General features: G+C 46.0%; 1 protein-coding gene across 2 annotated transcripts in view; it reads right to left on the minus strand.

Moving 5' to 3' along the window:
• Positions 1-325: 325 nt before the first annotated feature.
• LOC307066436 (liver carboxylesterase-like) overlaps positions 326-13,861 on the minus strand; it is a gene marked incomplete at both ends in the record, with an annotated part of 28,620 nt that continues 15,084 nt past the window's right edge. For both annotated transcript variants that reach the window (XM_079723590.1, XM_079723589.1), the window contains 8 exons: positions 326-509; positions 785-857; positions 1,810-1,941; positions 6,203-6,350; positions 7,052-7,132; positions 9,293-9,433; positions 9,759-9,797; positions 12,433-12,537. In XM_079723590.1, the coding sequence (XP_079579716.1) occupies positions 326-509; positions 785-857; positions 1,810-1,941; positions 6,203-6,350; positions 7,052-7,132; positions 9,293-9,433; positions 9,759-9,797; positions 12,433-12,537 (903 nt within the window). The remainder of the gene's footprint in view (positions 510-784; positions 858-1,809; positions 1,942-6,202; positions 6,351-7,051; positions 7,133-9,292; positions 9,434-9,758; positions 9,798-12,432; positions 12,538-13,861) is intronic.

Consider the following 13,861-nt stretch of genomic DNA (forward strand, 5'->3'; position numbering starts at 1 on the left):
CCTACTGGACTCTTCCTGTCCAGAGGCCAAGCCACAGCTGCCCGAGTCACCTTCCTGCCAGTGGTGCCCTCTCTCATCCTTCTCTCGCTAATGAGGATGACTTAATTCCAGCCCAAGACAAAGACACTGACTTGGTCTCCAAAAGAACATTTATTTCCAAAATTGAGGCCACAGAAACAGAAAGTCCCCCTCCCTGACCTCTGCAACTTCCATCAGATAATTCTCCAGCCTCCACAATAAGATGCCTCTTTGGCCCACAAACACCTTCTATAGAATACCCCTGTCTGGGGTCCCACAAGCCCCCAAGGCCAGCTGAGCCTCCCGTTCACAGCTCAGCATGTTTTAACTGGGGTGGCTTCTTTGCCGCCTCCTTGGACAGGAGCTCGTTCCAGAAAGCCACCTCCTTGTCTTTCAGCTTCTCGGCTGCCTGGGTGGTGACGCCAATCTGAAGGTACCCTTCTTTCTGGTCATATAGTGGCCAAGGGGGAAGCCCCTCCCCGTTGGGATTCCTGGGAACAGAATCACATAAATTCCCCAAAGCTACTGTGTGGCCCCAACAACCCTCAGAGATTGTCAGGGACCCTCTGGCTTCATCTCTGCCAAAGGCTCATACGCCTCCAGAGACAGGAGGCTGACCATCTCCTGGGCAGCCTGTCCACTGAGGGGGCTCTCACATCAGGGGTCACAGGGCGGGGAGTTTGCCCAGCACACGTTGAAGCTCCTCCCACCCAGCAGACATGCCCTGCCCCTTCCCAACCCTGCTCCGTCTGTGCTACCAGCTCACCCGTTCCGAGCAAAGTTGGCCCAAAATTTCATCACCATCTTGCTGAGATTGGTCTCCTCTTCTGAGGCACCATCTGTGGGGAGGAGACAAAGCCATTGCTACTCAAAGTGTGGTTCAGGGGCAGCAGCAGCCCTTGAGAACTTGTTAGAAATTCAGAAACGGAGCCCTTACTCCAGACCTACTGAGTCAAAACCGCATTTTAAGAAGATCTTGGGTAATTCAAGTGCACTTTAAGCTTGACAGTTACCGACCTAGGTCGGGGTCAGTGAAGGGCTGTAGTCAATCCATAAACTGGCTGGGTCACAGGGCCACACCCCAGGGTTTCTGCTACGGTAACCCCACCTCCCAGGGTACTCTCCTTTGGGTCTTTTTTCAATCTCCTACACCCACACACATTTCATAGAATCTGAAAAATAACCAAGCTGCAAGGCCCCCAAAGAGTCACCCAACCAGAAAATGCCCAGAGGCACTGGGTGTCATGAACAGCCCTGGGGGGTGTCAATCACAAGTTGTCTCTAACTGCTGAGGGTTAAGACATTAAACACATCTGTGAGAGGTATTCTTTAAAATATTATAATCCTAAACATATTTAATTTTAAAAGATATGAGTTTTAGATAGATAGATAGATAGATGGTTGGATAGACAGACACATATTAGTCCTGATTCAAGGTTAAGAGCAATTCTAACCTTACTCTCACGTACCTTCTGATATGCTCTTGTGAGTGCGAAGTGAGTGGTGGCATTCTAGCCCTGAGCAGGGCCCCGCAGGTGACCCACCTCCTGTCTTACTGATGCCCAGGTCTGGATTCTTAGAGTGACCATGGATGAGGGCGCAAGGATACACATTCTCCATCATGCACATTAGAGCAAGAGAAAGGTTGGGACTCTTTGTCCTTCAACTGTGTTATGGTGAATTCAGGAAACTAAAACCTGGAGAGAAGGAGGAACTTTCCCAAGGCCACCAAACCAAGACTTGAACCCAGATCCCCTAACTCCAAGTCTGTAGTCACCAAAGGGCCATCACCTTTCAAAAATGGAGCCCCGAAGACCGAGAAGAGCTCATCCCCATGGTCCCCTATCACCGTCTTGGGTTTCATCGCTGATGAGAAGCTTGGGCGATACTGAAACTCATACATGTAAGTGGGGGCTCCGGCATCTGGAAGACATGGATTCATGCACAGTTCACTTCAGCAGATGCACACCTGGATGGTATCAAGGGCTCCAGAGGTGGGTGGGAGGGGAGCTGTGAGCAATCAGGAAATTGGGGGCATGCCTGGTCCTGAGTGAACAACAATATTAACAGAAGTTGCCCGTTGTGAGAAGCAACTGTGTGCCAGACCCTGTGTGTCCCCGCAGGAGGCCTCTGGTTATCAGCATAACAGAGAAAAACAGTTTGGGAAAAGTTCTATGACTTGCTTAAGGATGTACTGGTGGTGGAGGTGGAACTGGATTTGAGCCAGTTATTGAATGAATGAATGTTGAAACTTCGGGGAAATTGATTCAAAATAACTATCGTTATAGAGGCATTGGGTCGATACATATAAACCTCTTTGCCTATTGATGCATTCACACACCAGAACATCTAGATACATAGTTTATGTACACAGAAATACCACGACATTTCATTGCTAACAGGTTAGTCTTCATTCCCTTGGAGAATACCTGCAGCCTGACAGGTGTCTTCTATTATGCCCATTTTTGAGCGTTTCTGGTGTTTTTCACACGTATTCCAAGAAGAGCGAAGTAAATCCAAGTTGCTAGTCTGAAAGTGCAGATATTTAAATACAAGCCTATGCAGAAAGGGGACAGTCTATTCTTTGTGTCTCAGGAAACCACAATTCAGCATTTCCTTTTCCTCTGTCATCTCACAGGTCTTGCTTCCTGCTTGGCCCAGGGAGTGATAAGGTAGTGGCAGAAGGAAGAAGGGGCCGAGGGAGGGTACAGCTCCTCCCTCCTCCTCTCCCCTGCCCCTACGCTCACCACCCCCTCTCTAAGCCCCAGGAAGATGTCAGTTTTCCTGCTGATGCTTCAGCAGCGTTGCCCATCTTGCTCCTTCAGGGCTAACTCACGGGCCACCTGCCTGTGGAGCTCTGTGCTTTGCACTGATCATTATGCCCAGAGCGAGTGACTCTACCCGGGAAGGGTCAGGCCCCAAGTCAGACTGGTGGGGAAATATCACACTTTTTCCCTTCCTGGGGACAGAATCACATTTGGAAAATGCAGAAAAAAGGAATAAGAACAAAAAGGTCACATCTAATCCCACCGCTCAGAGAAACCTCTGTTAATATTTTAGCACTTATCTCACTTATGTATATAAAATAAGGATACTATTGGATGTGTAGTTTTGTAATGACTATAATAATTTCTTCATATCGTTAAATGTTTGTCCACTACCTAGTGTAACAATATATGCCATCCTGACAGGAGGATGTAGAATAATTTATTTAATTGCCCCCCCCGCCACTGCACTCTTGGTTTAGCAGGAGGCATTGTTTGGAAGAAGCAATCCGTCTGTGGTTATTGTTTGGAAGAAGCAATCCGTCTGTGGTTCCATAATCCACTTGCTAAACAGCTGCTTCAGGGTCAAGCAGAACTCACTGAAAGGAGGGTGTTTACCCTTGCCTCTACTACTCAGAAGTGTTAGAAAGGAACTCAGAACCCAACCATACAAAGAAAGACCTAGTGTGAATGAGAGAACTTAATTATGGCAGCATGCTGCCCAAAAGATATTCTTCTTTTCATTCCTCTTCTTTTTTTTTTTTTCAGTGTTTTGCCTTAAACCACTGAGATTTATAAAAAAAATTCCTACGGGGGGACTTTTCTGGTGGTCCGGTGGTTAAGACTCCATGCTCCCAGTGCAGGCAGCCTGGGTTCAATCCCTGATCGGGGAACTAGATCCCACATGCCGCAACTAAAGATCCCACATGCTGTAACTAAAGATCCCGCATGCCATAACTGAAGATCCTGTGTGCCACAGCTAAGACCCGGCTTAGCTAAATAAATAAATATTTTTTAAAAATTCCTACAATCACAACATATGTCTTCAAAGGAAAGTAGGGCAAATATTTCAATAATAACAATTAGGAGCAACAAGAGAAGCAGGGGGAAGGAGAGAGCTAGTAATAAAAATATGCGAATTAAAACAGTGTGACGTTCTTTTTTTGGTGAGGTAGGACTTATATAAAATTGGCAGCATTATTTTTATTCTTTTAATCTGACTATCCCAAGTGAGAGAGCTAAGAAATCCACACTCTGATACACTAGAAAGCAATTTCACAAAATGTATCAAGAACTTTAAAATTCTACTACAGCCCAGCTTAATAATTTCACTTCTAGAAACCAACTCTAAGAAAATTATTTGAGACTTGGTTAAAGATTTATGCACATAGGGCTGAGTATGATGTTTTCTGTGGCATCAAAATGAGCAGCCAGGCTAAATACCCAATAGGACAGGAATACTAAAGTAAATTTTAATCCATCATACCATGAAATAATTGATATTTTCCATGAATTTTTATTGACATTGAGGAAATGCCTACAATATAGTTGTCTATGAACATAAAATTAATTTTAAAATTATGTGTAAGACATGGAAAGGCTAATAGAAAAAAAAAATGTCAAAACTTTATAGCTGGGGCTTCCCTGGTGGTGCAGTGGTTGAGAGTCCGCCTGCCAATGCAGGGGACACGGGTTCGTGCCCTGGTCTGGGAAGATCCCACATGCTGCGGAGCGGCTGGGCCCCTGGCCGCTGAGCCTGCGCGTCCGGAGACTGTGCTCCGCAACGGGAGAGGCCACAACAGTGAGAGGCCTGCGTACTGCAAAAAAACCAAAAAAACAAAAAAACAAAACTTTATAGCTGATACTTCTAGGTGAAGGAATTATGAGTAATATATAGTTGCTTCTTTAACATGCTCCCATATTTTCAAAACTTTCTACAATGGTAAGATTAATTTTATACTCAGAAAAATACTTTATCAAAAAGAGATTGAGAGAAATACGACGATGAAAAAATAACATTGATAAACTCTGGGAAGTGCTGGCAATAAGACCCTGAATTCAAAGTCACGGGATGTCAGATAAAAAACTCAAGTCCAGTATGGCTGGAAGCAGCATGGATGCTGAAGGGGATACTACAAATCAAGACACGTAGCAAGAGGCAAGACCAAATTCATGAAAGAACAGATTTGACCCCAGGCAGTCCCTGGCTGGTCATCAGGACCCTAGGGAGGAAGAAATGGTAACCAGTACCTCCAAATTACTGTACTGAGTGCTCGGGGACACAGTAAGTCAGCCACAGCTACGTTTTATCATGCTTATAAAGTCTCAAGGTTTACAACCCTTTTAGCACCGTTAGGCAGAGAGGTTTGGACCCCAGAACCATCTCCTGGCTTGCAGACTAGGTGAATGAGGTCTCCAAGAAGTGAAGGGTCCTGTGAGTAACTCAAAAGGTACCCAAAAGGGACACCTCCTCTCCAGGTGAGCTCATCCATCCCTGACCTCACACCCTACACACAGTCTTGGGTCAATGTTGGAAGGTCCTGTGGTAGACACAGCACACACTGGGAGAAACAACAGCCGGCCACAGACATTGACATTCTCTAGCCCCCGTGGCCCCACTCTTCCACTACTCACTCCTTTCAGCTTTCTTGGTCCCAGACAACATCCTGATCCTATGCTTGGCCTCACTCCACCCCCAGCTCCACTGCTTAACAAACTAGTTTGTAGATAGCTCTGACCGTGGAAACCTCCCAACACCTATCTTCCAAGATTTCCCCTCTAGCCCCACAGACCACCACAATTCAGGTGAGGAGCCCTGTGGCAGATGCTATCGGTGCCTCCCCATATGCCCTGCTTCCGGGCATGCCAGCCTGAGTTCCACCTCCTGCATCCGTAGCTCTTTGCCTGAGGTCTTTGGCAGCCAGAGACCACTCTGCCCACGTGTGCAACAGGTCAGAGCACCAGGGAATTAACTGCCCTTGGGAACAGTCTTCAACCAATGACTCGTCAAAGTTGGAGGATAAATACCCCAGCTCTCTTGCCACTCACTAGGGATAACCCTGAGACATGTGTTCTGCTGGTTTCCCAGAGCTCCCCGGGTCCAGGTGTCCACAGTGGATGCTTTCTTGACAGTGCAGTGTGGACTGGCTTCCTCTCCATTCATGTCACTTCTCCACTCTTCTACTGGTGTTTTCTGGGATCACCCCCCAAAGAAACTCTTTGCATTTGGATCCTTTTCTCGGAGTCTGCTTCTGGTGGAAACCAAAATAGGACAGTGCCCCACCCCAGGCCAAATGCAATCAGCCTTGGATGTACGACCCTCAGCAATTTGCACATGTGTTTGTGCTGAGGGCTGGGCAGGACAGTCAGTGAAGCTGGAGCGGTCAGTGTCCCTCTCCCGTCCAACGTCTGGGACTCACCTCTGTGGTGACGGGCCACATTCACAGATGGGACACCAAACATCCCATCTGCAATCAAGTCCAGGAACAGGTCTTTCTTTCTGGCAGGGTCGTCCGTCCCTCCTAAATACCTGTCAGTGGCCACCGTGGTCAGTTCCTCAGGGATGCTCTGAAATAGATCGAGTGAAAGTGACCACTGTTAAAGTTAAATATAAAATGGAGACCAGACTTATGAATTATCTGTGCAGACAAAACCATTTAAGCCATGTAAGCAAAACTAACTCTAGCTTATTTCATGCACATAAGCAAAATCTAACTTAGGTTATTTTTTGTAAATCCCTCTAACATTCACAAAATAAACTAAGTCATCTCCCGAAAATAGTATGAGATAATCACTTTTAACCAATCCCTTGCCACCTGAAAGCCTCTATTGTAATAAGCAATCACTGAAAATGTTAACAACTTCCTCATTTTTACTTTATAAGCCATCTTGTAACTTCAGGCCCCCGAGCTTCCTACCAGTCTTTGAAGTTGGAAGCCCCCAGGGCGTGAACTATTTTTTATGTACCGTAAACTCTTACTAAATACTCTTCATTCATTCGGTGGTTTTAATTTAGCTATTTCTGGATTTTTGACTTCACCACCCCTGGTGAGTGACACAGTTTTTCTTCTTGTGTTAATGGTGAACTTTTTGAGCCCAGTGCAAACTTTCACCCTCCCCCAACCATGGGTAGTGATAAGAAAAGCAGAAAAAGTGGGGCAAAACCCCCAGCCCCAGTCTTCATTCTGCCATTAGTTGCTTTGCAATTGGGGACAAGCCTCTTCCCCTCTTGAGGGCTCAGCCAGTTCCTGTGATTCCTAGACTCTTACAAGGATGGGGTAGGACTTCCACATGAGTGACGTGGCCGTCTTCTGGTCCAGCTTGCCTTCAGAGAATGAGTAGCCCATGAACTGTTAAAACAAAGGTTAAGCAATTGTGAATCATCAGGTAATGACAGGAAAAACCAAAGTTACCAGCAAACCAAACCAATGCAGGCTGAAGGTCACTGTCATATCTTGATGGGCATGGGTTTATTTTTTTTCTTTTTGAGTCTTTTATTGTTTATTTATTTATTTAACATCTTTATTGGAGTATAATTGCTTTACAATTGTGTGTTAGTTTCTGCTTTATAACAAAGTGAATCAGTTATACATATACGTATATCCCCATATCTCTTCCCACTTGTGTCTCCCTCCCTCCCCGCCTCCCCATCCCACCCCTCTAGGTGGTCACAAAGGGCGGAGCTGATCTCCCTGTGCTATGCGGCTGCTTCCCACTAGCTATTTTACATTTGGTAGTGTATATATGTCCATGCCACTCTCTCACTTTGTCCCAGCTTACCCTTCCCCCTCCCCATATCCTCAAGTCCATTCTCTACGTCTGTGTCTTTATTCCCATCTTGCCCCTAGGTTCTTCATGACCATTTTTTTGTTTGTTTTTTAGATTCCATACATATGTGTCAGCATACGGTATTTGTTTTTCTCTTTCTGACTTACTTCACTCTGTAGGGCATGGGTCTTTGATGAGTTGGGCAAAATCAATGAATCAAATGGACTTTTATATCTAGAAATCAAGGAATGCAAAGAAGATAAAGTAATTGTTAAGGGAAGCTGTCCCAGTCTTTGTGTGTGTGTGTGTATGTATATATATGTATATATATGTGTGTGTGTGTGTGTATATATATGCGTGCATATATATGTGTGCATATATATATATATATATATTTAGGCTAGAGTCTCCAGAGTGGTCATCAAGACAGAGAGGGAAGGTTTCAACCAGCCAAGTGTTCAAGTAGAGGGCTCTGGGGCAGATGACACGGACCTCACAAATACCCCACCTGTGTTAGATAGCAGAGAAAGCCCCAAATTCTGCCATTATGGTTTTGGTCCTTTGGTATAACCTCTGAAATCATTATGAAGAACTGCAGAACTCTGCACATAATGACTCCATCAAAATTCTGCACTAAGTGACTTGACCAAACTCTAGCACGGCTACAAGCAGCTTAAGGCCATGTCCCCAGGATGACCCCAGGCCCCCTTATAAAGCTCTGTGCTGCCAGGAGATTTTACTGTTTGTTCTAGCCAAAACCTGGTGATAGGCAGGTATGTCCCTGACCCTTTCTTAGTGCAGTTACTTTGGAAAGCTCGTCATTATAAATCCTTTTTCTGCCCTTTGGCATGTAAAACCACTGCTCCAACCTGTTTTCTCAAGGACCTGAGAGCCAACTTTTATGAAAAGCAAACATTCAGGGGATAATTCTTGCTCTCTCCCCCAGTCCCTGTGGAAAGATAATGCCTAATTTCAGTGGGAGCCTTGCTTCTACTTCCACCACAGTCTCCTGGCATACAGACAGAGGTTTGTTTCTTCTCCAGATAAATGCCAGCTAACAAATCCAGGTGGCCCAGTTTCATGGACAAATCCCCCCTCCCCACGCCCGCAGCCTTAGATAGGCTCCAGCCTTTTGTTTCAGGGATTTGGGTTCAGTTTACAATTGATCTTTTCCCTATAGCAAGAGTGTCACTGAATCAAACTTATTACCAATGCAACTAGTGTCCGGCTTTGTTTATTTTTGACTGAAGGGAAAGCTCTTCCTAACTTTTAGAAGTCAATTTTAACTCAGACGGAAGCAGGCTCCTTTGAATCTTTCCAGTTAGATGAATGAGAGCATGAGGTGTGGGTGGGTGGAATTTATGGAGAAACTATGAAAGCACCAAGCCCAGGGGAGAGGCTGCAGGTCTGAGGCCTCACTCTCCTTAACTCCCAAGCCCCGTCCCCTTTCCAGGCCTTGGGTTTCTCATCTGCCCAATCCCTATCTCTACCAGCCCTCCTGGCACTGACATTTCAGGATTCTTGGATGGGAGGACAAGCAGAGAGTGTGTGGGGATGTGGCTCCCCAGGGCCGCACCACCCAGGTGACAGCTGGGCCATCGTGGAGAAGGTTTCCACAGAAACGTCAAGGTGTACGAAGGTCCCAGAGGGGGGTGCGTAGAAGGAGGGGTCCTGTGACCAGAGATGGGAGGGGTGATGTGACGGGCAGGGGAGGCGAGTCTAAGAGGCCTGCACTTTCTCACCATTGGCAGAAGCCAGCCACACTCCTGCTTGTTGATTCCCACGATGTAGGGAACGGGGTGGAAATTCTTTTCAGCCAGAATCTCTTCGGGCGTCTTTGGCAGCAGCGCTCCGTCAAGCACGGTGGGCAGGAAAGGAAAGCTCTGGGGAAAAGTACAGCGTCGTGTCTGTGCCTCCCCTTCGAGGTCACACCCGCGTCCCCCTCTCCACGTGCCTGAGCTCACGGCCGGCATCGCAGACCTGTGTGCCCATGGGCGGTGGCCACACACTCAAGGTCCTAACAAAGGGGGCTAAGTCTGTGGACCCCAGAGGGCAGAACTCTGACGAGGGCCAGCGGTGGTTAGGTGATGCAGGCAAATCTTCACTCAAGTTGGTATAAACTATATAACATAATGTGTATTTAATTTGAAGGGTATGTATATCTATATGCAACTCTCGATCTATAGTCAGTTCTTGTAAGCATCTTACCTCTCTGGGGTCTCCATGTAAATCAAGAGCGAAAAATTTCTGTGAAGACAAAGGCAGAGGTTGTGGGTGAGAAGGCTTCCTGAGAGAAAAGCTGATCCTGGTGAGCTGTGCGTCAAAGGTACAAGTTCTCCCTCCTGGTGACACCCTGGCTGGGCTGAAAGGAAGCGGGCAGGGCACCAGCTCCCCTGGGCACGGGCACAGGGTGGAGGTATGGGACGGGGGAGGGGAGCTCTGGAGAGGACTGTTGCTTGTGCCTGCCCTGCCCTCCACCCATTTCCTCTTCTTGTTCCTCCAGGCAAAAACACCCCAATTTTCCTTTGGGGGACTCCCTCTTCCCCAGCCTCACTCCATGATTCCAGGAATCTATATGTGACCTGAGGTGCACCATCTCCCTGAAGACAGGGATTACTTCAGGGATGGACATGTGCCCATGGCAGTTCAATAGAGTTCACCCAAAACTTTTGCTGGAATTACTGGGAAAGAGGGTTTCTAAGCAGATGGGATGTAAGTCTAGAATACTGTTGTTGTCTAACCTCACCAGGGGACAAACCTGCCTGAGAGTGAAGCCAACACAGAGAGGTAAAAAGCTGAGGGACAGAGACAGAGCCTTAATGATATCATATGTGCATCTGGATCCGGACATGCCTGAAGCCATCAACTCCTGGACTTTTCAGTTAGTTACCTGAAGATTCTGTTACAACATACCCCTTTCTAGTTTTCTCATCTTGCATTAGAAAATCCTGACCCATACAAGCTCACTGAAATTCACCCCACCCCACGCTTCCCTTTGTTGTGAGTTCACCAAGATTGTGCTGATTTTATTGTGACACGGCAGCTAACAGGCCTGACCAGTATGCAGGAAGTCCCAGTAAGGGTCCCTCCGTTATGGGTTGTACCCCACAATCCAGGTGTGTGTGTGTGCGCGTGCGCACCCACGTGTGTTACTGGGGAGAGAGGATAATCATGGAAACACTTCCACGTGATCTCAGAAGATCTCAGAAGGATAACATGGGCTCTTGGGATCTCTGGATTCTCCCAAAGTCACCGACTCTCCCCTTATAAGCGGATCTCTTGTGCCACATGGAGAATTGCTGAAATAAATTTACCTCTTTCCAGGCATCAGAAAACAGATGTGTTTTTATCTTTGAACACATTGGTCACCTTATTTGAGCCTGAGAAACCAGGATCCAAGGCTACACTGGACTTAACCCATGGAAACAGAGCAGAGTCCAGTGCTGGAGGCTGGCCGCTGGGGGTCCAGGAGCATCCTCAGGGGTCCAGGGTCCAGACTCTCCCCTTATAAGCGGATCTTGTAAGTGTTGATCTCTGGGTATATGTTGTGCTGTAGCTTCCTCTGATGACCCACTACCATAGCCATCCACCAATCCTGAAATGTCACCTTCTCTGTGAAGCATCCCTGCTTACTATAATGAACGCGTCCCCTCTCTGTATTCCCACCACACTTAACCCACTACATATATGGGCGTGTTTCTCCTGGAATAGTTCCTTATGAGCAGGGACTATATCCAGTTATGTCTGCATCACCCACACTGTTACCTCCCCCCATACACTTAGCAAAGACACATGGATGGGTGGATGGAATTAGTCAATATTTGGAGTATTGAATTGGGGGGATAAGTGGATAGATGGATTATAGCTAGTGCATTAGGTGATGGATGGATCATTGATTTTAGAGAGATGGATGATGAAATACAGATATATGAATGACTGATAACAGATGAATGAATGTTATAGATGAGTTGATATTAGATTGATGAAAAGATACTGATGAACTGGATTCATTGGTGGATGGACAGATGTATAATAAGATGATGAATGAATGGATGGATGAATAGATGGATGGATGGTTGGATGGATGAATGGGTAGATATACGATTATGTGAGAATCACTATTGAGGCAGACATGCAGAAAATCTAGAAAACTGAGCCACCACTGGATTATAATTGAGGTGGTTTCTAAATTAACCAAGACAATTGTGGCAACCTTTCTGAAAAGCTTTGTTCTAAATAACCCCATTCCTAAAATTCAGGATGGTAATCACCTCTGAGAATGTGTAATGTTTAACTCCTTAAAAACCAATCAGATTCCACTTATATGAATGAATCTAGGATGGGCAAATTCATAGACAGAAAGTAGATTAGAGGTTTCCAGAGACTGGGGGGAAGGGGAGAAGGCAGAGTAACTGTTTAAAGAGGTAGGGATTTTTTGTCTGGGATGATGAAAAGTTTTGGAAATAGTGGTGATGGTTGCACAGTACTATGAGTGTAATTAATGCCACTGAATTGTACACTTAAAATGATTAAAATGGTAAATTATATGTGACATATATATATTTACAATAAAGAAAATAGTCACATATAAAAAAATCTATCAGAAAAACAAGATTGGAAAAAGTAAGTTTTGACAGATATGAGGAGTTATTACACAGTTGTTCATTATGTTATTTTTTATCTTTGCTAACATCTGAGATATCCCATAATAAAAAAGAAAGAAGGAAATTCCCCCTTCAGATCCAGTCTGACACTGCTCTTGAGAGGTGAGAAACTGTCCTAGGTAGTTTTTCCAGGGCAAGGGGACAGCTGAAATGATGAAGCCTGGGGCCATATTTACAGGGCGGGGAGCTTGTGTGGCCATGAGAGTGGATGTACTCACCATCTTCAGCGTTATCTCCAAGAGCTCGTCCTCTGTCTTCTGGCGCAGGCAGTGAACGAGGACAGCCGAGGTGGTGGTTTTACACCCAGCAAAGACAGCAATTTTCTGCAGAGATCACAGGTGACAGCAGAATTCAAGAGCCCTGTCTCTTCCCTCCATCAATAAAGAGGTGTTCTGTTCCAACCTCAATTTCTAAAGTCAACACATGGCAGCGGAAGATACTCTAGACCAGTACGTCCTGGATCCCAGACGTCCCAATTATACTCCTCAGCCTCTGCTGCCTTATCTCTGTTCAAGTGGACATAATGATCTCAAAGCTGAACATCTAAAGAGAGGCAGCATGGAGTGGGGCTTAAGAGCATGGAATCCAGAATCCACTGTCTAATTTCAAATCTCAGCTCACCCAATTAATAGCCTTTTGGCCTCAGGCTAGACACTTGCAAAGTGCAGCCAGAGGGGAAGATGCAGAAGGAGAGAAGTCAGGCTCCATGATGGCGGGACCATGGAGAGTGCACATGGGCTACCCAGAGCCTGGTCCAGTGTCTGACATACAATCAATGCTCAGTATGTATTTGGTGAAAAATTAAATAAAAAGGTACATGAAGAAGTAGAGGGGAGAGAGGGAGAGAGAGAGAGAGGGAGAGAGGGAGAGAGAGCGCACAAGAATATGAGTCTTGGATTCTTCATTCTGCCAATTTCTGGTCCTGTGTGATAGCAAAATCCAGCACCATTTCTGCCACCTTTGTTTCCTTTAAATAAACTCCCCCTTCTTGACTTAAGCCTGATCAATGGGCTTCTGCTGTTAATAGCCAAAGAATTCTGAAAAACAGTCTCAACAATTTTTAAAATTCTTGGTGTCTTATCTCCTCCCCTCCTGCTTACCAGTGGCTGCTGCCCCCACCCGTCCACCTAACCAGCTCTCACAGCCCGACGAAAATGCTCCACATCAATGACTTCAGCGCACACTCCTCAGCAGAGCCTCCCTGTTGCTCACCCTTCCTTGGCTTCCTAACACTCTCCAAATAAAGACAAAGTCCTCACCAGGTCCTATGCAGCATGGCCCTGCCGATGGCTCCATCCTCACTTCGCTCCAGGTTCCGTCTGCTCTTTCTGCTCTGGCCACAGCAGCCTTTCTCACTCTCTCTCACTTGAGATACCTGCTCCTGCCACAGGACATTTGCACAGGCTGTTCCCTCTTCCTGGATATTCTTTTCTTGTCAAATAATTTACTGCTCATCCTTCTCATCTCAACTCGTTGATCACTTTTTTTCATGAAGCCTTTCCTGAAAACCTCCCCCTATCCACTGGACTAAGTGCTCCTTTTGGATTCTGTTATAACATCAGGTATCTCTCCTCTATTGCTCTAGTCACAGTTGACGTTTTGTAAGTTGTGCAATTATATAATTATTAATCTGTCTCCTCAACTATA

Source organism: Hyperoodon ampullatus, assembly GCF_949752795.1.
Source record: "Hyperoodon ampullatus genome assembly, chromosome: 18".
NCBI lineage: Eukaryota > Metazoa > Chordata > Mammalia > Artiodactyla > Ziphiidae > Hyperoodon > Hyperoodon ampullatus.